The following is a 9,397-nucleotide window of genomic DNA, read 5'->3' on the forward strand; positions in this document are numbered from 1 at the left end:
CTACGTTGACAAGCTACTCTGAAAACATGGAACGCACAAAATATGTTGGGGAAGGCAGTAAAGAATTAGGATCTGGAGGAAACCTAAAACCTTGGCAGTCTCAAAAATCCAGCATGGACTCCTGTTTGTATCGAGTAGATGAAAACATGACTGCTTCCACCTATAGTCTGAATAAGATCCCAGAGAGGAATTTGGAGACAGTTTTATCTCAATCAGTACAGTCTATTCCTTTGTATCTTATGCCACGGCCAAATTCAGTAGCAGGTAAGGTTTTTTTTAAAAAAACATAACCATTTTAGTGGGGTATGTTGAAATGAAAATAAATCCTGCTGTAAAAGTATCTAGAAATTTTTTTGACTAAGTTGTTTTTTTGTATGTGTTTGGGCAATATACCTGTTTATTTTTTTTGAGCCTGGGGATAGGTTTATCTTCCTCAAGTGATCGCTTAATTCTGCTTCCAAGATATACAGAAACATACATAAAATCAGAAACAGATTCTATAAAATATATCATCATTCTACTATTTTCTCACATCAGAAGTCTTTGAAAGAATTTTAGTTCGAGGTTTTAATTTTTTAGAAGTTGCACTTAAAACTTAAAATTGAAGCGTATTTCAGTATAATTTGTATTATAGAAATCATCATCCATAAATTGAGGGGGTGGCAGATAAGCAAGAATTCAGCTTCCTCATTCCATGAGTTCATTATTTTCACAGTGGCTTGGCTGTCATAGCATAGAAGAATCACCAGCTGCCTACATTGCTAAAGAATAGCTCAGACACCAATAGCAGTTACAAGGGAATGATACAGAGGTTAAATGGCTGAAATACGCAGTCATTATTCTTTTAGCAGCTACTCAGAATTGATGTCAAGGGATATTTTTAATACAGCTAAGTTGTTATTTAATAATTCAAACCAGGAGATTTTTCAGAATAGTTGGACATTCTGACATTTTCAAAATGTATTATCATCTGGGCTTTGTCCAAACTACAACATTAAAGTTTTGTTTGTCTTTCTTACTTTCCTGATGAAAGCCTGGATAGATTTATCTCACTCATGCAGGATAATAAAACACTTACTGTAATCAGGAGCTTTTATTTTCCATATACAATTATTTGTTATGCAGATGACAGTGTGATGCTTCTTGCCATTGCCATTTCTCTTTACTACATATTATTCTTTATTCTTAACTCTGGGAGATCATCAGCATCTGTCATCAGGTGTAATTATCTGGAAGATCGGTAACTGTAGAAGATATTTTTTTTTAAGATTATTTACTTTTATATAGTGGCAGCAAAATTTCTGTCCTAGATCTTTCTAAATATGTTGATCCCCAACTCCTGTGTCATATTAGAAATCTAGAATGCTATAACTCCCGAAAACTGCCACGCAAATTGAGCCTTTCCAGAAGAGAAGCATATAAATCCTTGTTTATACACAAATGGGGAAATATAGCTACCAACCTTAACAGTACATTCCAGTTTACTCCTTATCTAAGCTACAATGATATTTAAGAAAATTCTGGTTTCATTATTTAAGAAAAGCTCTGAGCACTTAGTAAAGACAGAGATAAAAGATTTGTTTCAATGAGTTGAACTGTGCAGTCTCAATGAATGTTAATTCAGGGCTGTGAGTCTCACTCATTACTTAATGTTAACGTTCATTACTCTCCCTTTTTCCTTATTTCCCCCGTTTTATTTCCTGTGTATCCCTTAGAACTTTTTTTGAGCATATTCATAAAGAATTTCTCATTTGGTTAAAATCTATTCAGCCCTTCCTCAGGCTTCCCTTCACCCCAAGCACACCCCCAAACTATGCTATCTATGTATTAGCGAAGTGGTCCCTCCCTTGTCCTATCCTGTACTTTCAGAGTAGTTCCAGAACTGAATGGACTATGGGAAGAGAGAAAGGAACTATCAAACCTTAGTTAATTTAATATTTTGCTATTAGTCTCAAAAAGCCATTGGGACTACATGTAACTAACCATCAGTCAGTAATAAGGCATGAGGCAACTACCAAATCATCTCTATCTAATACCTAGCCACCTTTCCAAGCTGAACTTAAATACCCCCTCCTTCATGAAGCTTTCCCCAATTAGCATCCCTTACTCTCTCAGCCACAAGTAATTGCTTCATCCTCTAGACTCTCGTAGTACTTTGTATGTATTCTTTCTTTGTGTTGGCTTCCCTTCAGTCTACTTTGTATTATGTACAGCTATTGTGTATATGTGTTGTTCTAACTACTAGAATATAAACTTTTTGAGATTAGAAACTGAGCATACTCCAATAGACACTCCATAATTGTTGGCTGAGTAAACTAATTAATGAATGTATTCATGAATCAACCGGTCTGTGAAATCAGCTTTAAACAAAAATAAGAATGTAGTTAGTAAATCTAATGGTAATTTTTTTTTATTCTGCCATAGGGTATATTCTTCTCATAGGAGAGATCACCCCCCCTCAAAAAAAAAAGGTGGAGGGGGTCTTCACTTTGAGAAAGAAAGATCCACTTGAGATGGTAATATAGGATAGCCACAAAACAGTTTTGGACTCTTATTATTAATATCTCAGAATCTCATTTCTTCATAATTCATAATCTGTGGTTCTCTTTAATATATGGCATATGTAATCAGCTTTTATCATTATTTGCTAACAACTGGCAATATATATTTTACAGTGATTGACCAGAAACCTTTTATTCAACTAGAAATGTAATTGTGTTGAAAAGGGAAAAAATGGAGATCTTAAGGAATTTTTATTTCTCTAAAACAAGAGTCAGCAAACCAGGGTCGCTGGGCCAAATTTGGTGCACCCTGTTTTTGCAAATAAGGTTTTACTGTAGCACAGCCATACTCATTTGTTTACTCATGGTTACCTTTGCACTACAACAACAGAATTCAGTAGTAGCAGAGACCACGTTGCCCATAAAGCCTAAATTATTTACCATCTTGCACTTTACAGAAAAGGAGTAATTCCAGCCTCCATTCTAAAATTTTATCTTGGCACCCATATTTATTTGGCCCAAGTCACCCCTCAGCTATACATCTGAGCTCATAAATGGTATTAGCTATGCATAGGAAGCAAAAGTAATATAGATTTTATGGGAAAGTTTCTATGACTAAAGGAATTGCATGGAGAATCAGAAATTTATAAAATTTCCAGGAGAGGAACATTGCTACTTAACTCTACTGATAGTATGTAACAAGGACTATAAGGATTTGAAAGAGGCAAAAAAGCTGAATTTTGCTCTTAAGTTTTGTTTTGTTTGTTCTTAAGTTTTTAAAATGTGCATTTATCTAAACTTTTTTCATCAATGTGGTACATAGACAGTGCCCCATAGTAAATTGGTCATCTGCATGAGTCTGGAGCCCTCGTTTCCACAGCTTAGGCATTTCTGTTACAGTGGTGGGTAAGTCTTCTAATGTGTTTACTCTTATTCTCTTTTTAGTTTACTGAAGAGATTATGAAATATTTTTCTCTTCTTGAGCAGAAATATCTGTAGAGATTCATTATTTCACCCATAAAAATGCTAACCTTAGGGCTTATAAAATGATATCCAGGACTCATATACTAATCAGCCAGACTCTAACACTATTGCTTTCCAGAAATTGGCATAAGACAGATGTCAGAAGCATCAGTAAGTTACCAGTTAGAAATCGTACAACTCTATTATAGAGAATAGAACCCAGGTTTCTGTACCAGATATTTTCATCATGTAAAAATATCATTTGAAATTTTAAAAAAAAATTATAAAGCAAGCAACATTTTCAGACTTCTGAATCACTGCCTGTCATGATGTGTTTCTTGCTAACTGTCATTTTACCAATTTGACTACTTATAGGCACCAACATATTGAGGTTACACTGGTAATTCAGTAAGATTTTGCATATCTATTGGAGCAGCGATAGAAGCAGATAATAGCAAATATCAAGATATGAATTTTAGGGAGAACTAAAGGAGGAATTCTTTTTTTTTTTTTTCCTTTTTGTCTTTTTTCATGACCGGCAACGGATCACAACCCTCAGTGTCACGCCCGTACCGGACTGGGACCGGCAACGGGATCGCAACCCTCGGTGCTGCGCCCGCACCTCGCTAAGCCAGTGAGCGGCCGGTCTGTATGTGGGATCTGAACCCTCGGCGGGAGCGCCACCACGCTCCCAAGCGGCACACTGTAGCAGTGCGCCACCGGGCCGGCCCCTAAAGGAGGAATTCTAATTGACATGCATTGTCATTTAGACAATGTTATTTGTAACATACTCAGCCTCAGTGTGATAAATACTGAGGAGAAGGCATCTAAGTGCAAGGGAGAGAGTGGGGTAGAGAGGAATAGAAGACATAGAAAAGGATAAGTAACAACTCACAAAGAAGACTAAAAGAAAAGAAGGGTGGACCAGGAATTTGGCACATGAGTAGGATATTTCTGCATGACTAGAACCTGGAGTATATGGAAGGAATGGTAGAAGATGACATTGAAAGGTCATACCAAGAACCTTGTGTAGGGTAATAAGTATTGGCTTTTTTATCTTGTTGATAAAATCTTTTAAGCAGGAGCATTATTATCAAATTTGCAATTTAGAAAAATATATATGTCCATCCCTATAGGATACATTGAATGAAGTAAGCCTGGAGTTAGGGAAAATAGATACAAGCTTCTGCTGTTGTTCAGAATTATAGGTAATGAATTACCTGATTGAAGGCTATGTTTGTATGAATAGAGTAACTTGAGAGGTTTTCCTCTTTTCTACCAAAAAAATAACATTTACTGATTTTTTTAAATACAGAGAGGTACAAAGAAGAAAGCAAAACGAAAAAATGAGCCTTTATCTACCAGCCTAGTGTTCCCTGATGATATATTCTAGAAATTAAAGATTCATACGTATTACATAATATATATTAATCAGATAAAATTCAAATTCAAATGAAGAATACAAAAGGAAAAGCCTCTCTCCTCTTTCCACCTAGTATATCTCTCCAAATGTTAATATTTCTTATGATTCTTTTAAAAATATATAGTATATACAATGTCTATATTATATATATAATATGTAATATATTTATAATCATATATACCTATATTTGATTATAATATATATGAGACATGTGAGGTCAAAAAATCAATAGGATTTATACAAAATAAAGGAAAGCATATGTTTCCACAAAGATGTATACAAATGATCATTGTGGCTTTATTTGTAATAGCCAAAAAACTGAACATCCCAAATGCCCATCAACAGATGAATGGATAAACAAGCTATAGTATAGCCATAGAATGGAATACTACTCAGCAATAAAAAGTAATGAACTATTGATACCGTGACAACACACATTAATCTCAAAATAATTATGCTTCATTTAAGAAGCTGGATAAAAAGAGTACATACTATACAATTCCATTTATATAAAATCTTAGAAAATGCGAACTAATCTATAGTCACAGAGAGCCTGTCTTATAATGCAACCATCCAGATGTACAGGTATCACTTAGCCCTCTTTGTATTACCCTGTGGGAACTGGGGTTCAGGGAACTGACATAAATGTTGATGTGGCTACTGCTGTTGCTCTGAGTAGTAAACCGTCTTTCGTCTCTGACTTAGAAATCTCTTAACTTCTTCCAGCATCCAGACTTGTTAGTTTACAAGTATAGTAAAATACCCCATTTTTCACAGTTCTTGGGAATGAGATACCACTATACCTATATCTACAAAATTGAAAGGAACAGCATTGGAAAGGATGTGATGCAATTGAAATTGCCATACACTGATGGTGGGAGTGTGTTAATAAATTGGTACTACCACTTTGTAAAGCTGGTTGGCAAGATCTATTAGAGGTGTATAAAGCTGTATAGATGCATGTTACTTAAAACCTAGCAACTCCACTGCTGGGTAGAATGCCCATAAAAAATAAATGCTTGTGTTTACCAGAAGACAGGTATAAGAATGTTTATATCAGTTTTATTTATAATACCTAAAATATGAGAACCACCCAAATATCGATCAACAGTGGAATTGATGGCGTCACTCATACAAGTGTTTATGGTGAATTATTTCTTTAAATATTTTTCTGGGGCCGGCCCGGTGGCGCACTGCTGCAGTGCGCCGCTTGGGAGCGCGGCGGCTCTCCCGCCGAGGGTTCGGATCCCACATACAGACCAGCAGCTCACCGGCTGAGCGAGGTGCGGGCGCAACACCGAGGGTTGCGCTCCCGTTGCCGGTCCCGGTCCGGTGCGGGCGTGACACTGAGGGTTGCGATCCATTGCCAGTCACGAAAAAAGACAAAAAGGAAAAAATATATATATATATATATTTTTCTAAAAATAAAAATATATATATATATATTTTCTAAAAATAATATATATTTTCTAAATATATATTATTTATATATATTAGAAAATATATATTTTCTAAAAATATATATATATTTTTCTAAAAATAAAAAATATATATATATATTTTCTAAAAATATATATATATATTTTTAACTCACATATAACATAAATGGAAGGAATATATATAATGAAATTTTTAAAATTATGTATTTTTTTTAGTGAAACAATTGATTATGCATATTTGTGGGGTACACAGTTGGCTATCAATACTTGTGTACAGTATTATATGTGATATATGATTTGTACAATATGTGATGATCAAATCAGGATAATTAGCATATTCATCATTACAATACATAATCATTCTTTGTGTCCATTAACCAATTACATCCTAACCTCCCCCCCTTTCCCACCTGTAGTAACCACAGGATTTGTTCTCTCTTTCTGAAAATTCAGCATATTATTGTGATTGTTGTTTCTTTCTTTCTTTCTTTTCTTTTTTTTTTCCTTTTTGTCTTTTTTCGTGACCGGCAACGGATCGCAACCCTCAGTGTCGCGCCCGTACCAGACCGGCAACGGGATCGCAACCCTCGGTGCTGCGCCCGCACCTCGCTCAGCCAGTGAGCGGCTGGTCTGTATGTGGGATCCAAACCCTCGGCGGGAGCGCCACTGCGCTCCCAAGCGGCGCACTGTAGCAGTGCGCCACCGGGCCGGCCCCTCTTTCTTTTTTAGCTCTCACTTATGAGTGAGGGCACACAGTATTTTTCCTTCTGTGCCTGGGTTATTTCACTTAACATAATTTTCTCCGAGCTCATTCATGTTGCCGGGAATGACAGAATTCCATTCTTTTTTATGGCTGAGTGGTATTCCATTGTATATATATACCACATTATCCTTATCTAGTCATTCATTGATGTACATTTAAGTTGGTTCCATGTCTTGGCTATTGTAAATAGAGCTGCAGTGAACATAGTAGTGTAGGTATCCCTTCAACATGATGATTTCCATTCCTTTGGGCATGTACCCAATAGTAGGATTGCTGGATTGTATGACAGTTCTATCTGTAGTTGGTGGAGAAACCTCTATATTGTTTTCCATAATGGCTGTACTAATTTACAGTCCCACCAACAGTGTAGAAGGGTTCCCCTTTGTCCACATCCTCGCCGGCATTTGTTATTCTGTCTTTTTGATAATAGCCAGTCTAACTGGGGTGAGATATGTCAATGTGGTTTTGATTTGCATTTCCCTAATGATTGGTGATGTTGAGCATTTTTCATGCACACGTTGGCCGTTTGTAGGTCTTCCTTTTAAAAATGTCTATTCAGTTCCTTTGCCCATGTTTAAATCAGATTATTTGTTTTTTTACTGTGAAGTTGTTTGAGTTCCTTGTATATTCTGGATATAAATCCATTGTCAGATATATAGTTTGCAAATATTTTCTCCCATTCCATAGATTGTCTTTTCACTCTATCAATTGTTTACTTTGCTGTGCAGAAGCTTTTTTGATTGATAAAATCCCATTTGTTTATTTTTTATTCTGTTGTCTGTGCTTTTGAGGTCTTATTCAGAAAGTCTTTACCCAGTCCTACATCCTGAAGTATTTCCCCTAAGTTTTCTTCTAGAAGTTTTATAGTTACAGGTCTTGTATTTAAGTCTTTAATCCATTTTGAGTTGATTTTGGTATATGGCGAGAGGGACAGGTCTAGTTTCATTCTTCTACACATGAATATCCAGTTTTCCCAGCACCATTTATTGAAGAGGCTGTGCTTTTCCCAGTTATTTTATTAACTGTATTAAAGCAGATGCCTGATTAATATAAGTATAAAAATATTGGTCAAATAGATTGAACTATATACTTTTAGAAACATAAAGACTCGAGTAATGGAAGCCTATTTAGTTAGATGTACCAGTTAAAAGCCCCATTTTCCACATATGAGGATAACACTATTTGCTGAAAACATAAAAACTTTAAACTTGAATGATAAAGTAGGTAAAGATCAATTTTGGCATAGTGCAGCATTAAGCTTGGGTTTTTCCTGAAGTAGCTTAGTTCTCTAAATATAAATTTAGGTATTCATACACCTTTAAATTAAAACTCTAAAATATGAAAAAAAAATTAAACTGTATTTTTTGTTTTCAAAATATAAATTGCTATTGCATATTTGTTTTTAAGCTTATGTGTTGGAAAGAAGTAGAAGATCCTTGTGTACTTGCGGTTGCATGGCAGGAATTATCAAAGAGTAGGCTGCCTATGGTCATCCTTGATGTCTTAAAATGAGACTGGCAATGAATTGGAGGGATGTGGAAAGCAGGAAATGTTTGCTTGCAGCAGCTGTCGTCAGTACTTTGTGTGAGAATGAGGGGTCTATCAGGGAAACATACAAACAACAGAAGTCAGTTAGAAGTATAAACTCACCGTCTACTTGTTACTGCTCGGAGCTGCACATTTTCCTAAGAAAAGGATCTTAAGAATCAGGTAAATATGAATGGGAATCTACGGGGGTTTAAATTAATCCAATCAGAAACTGTAATGCAGATTTTAAAAATAAAATTAAAAATGGGCTTTTCAGCAGTCAGAGTGTCGGCTTATATGTCAAGGGTGTAAAGACAGCAGAGTGGCTTCTTGCCCAGGCAGTAGCAAACAGAAAGTGTCATTCTAGGCTTCCTGCTCAGATCAGACAGAATGACAATTGTGCTAATATAATCTGCTTGCATTAATGGCAACTGATACAAGAAGAAACAATTCAAACTGGCTTCCAAACTGTATAATATAGAGTTGTCTCTGAAATGTTTCATACCAAATGGTGTCTGCTAGGTTTTTTTCTGCCCACTGTGGTGTATTTAAATTATTTTAACTTCAAAAAAGTATGTCAGTTAAATGCTGTATAAGTGAGTGGTCCTTAGATGTTTTAATCTGATGAAATCTCCAAAAAAAGGGGGCTTCTTTTTTCTTCTTTCCTCTTCCTCCTCTAAAAACAAATCTTTTTAATGACATATTTCATGGATTTAGTTTTTTTTTTTTTTTTTTTTTTTTTAAAAATGACCGGTAAGGGGATCTTAACCCTTGACTTGGT

The 9,397-nt window shown here is 35.5% G+C and overlaps 1 protein-coding gene across 1 annotated transcript in view; it reads left to right on the forward strand.

Moving 5' to 3' along the window:
* TANC2 (tetratricopeptide repeat, ankyrin repeat and coiled-coil containing 2) overlaps window positions 1-9,397 on the forward strand; it is a 210,897-nt gene that overhangs the window by 42,366 nt on the left and 159,134 nt on the right. Inside the window, exon 3 of the mRNA XM_008571133.1 lies at window positions 1-264. Within this exon, the coding sequence (XP_008569355.1) occupies window positions 1-264 (264 nt within the window). The remainder of the gene's footprint in view (window positions 265-9,397) is intronic.

Source organism: Galeopterus variegatus, unplaced genomic scaffold (genome assembly GCF_000696425.1).
Source record: "Galeopterus variegatus unplaced genomic scaffold, G_variegatus-3.0.2 Scaffold663, whole genome shotgun sequence".
NCBI lineage: Eukaryota > Metazoa > Chordata > Mammalia > Dermoptera > Cynocephalidae > Galeopterus > Galeopterus variegatus.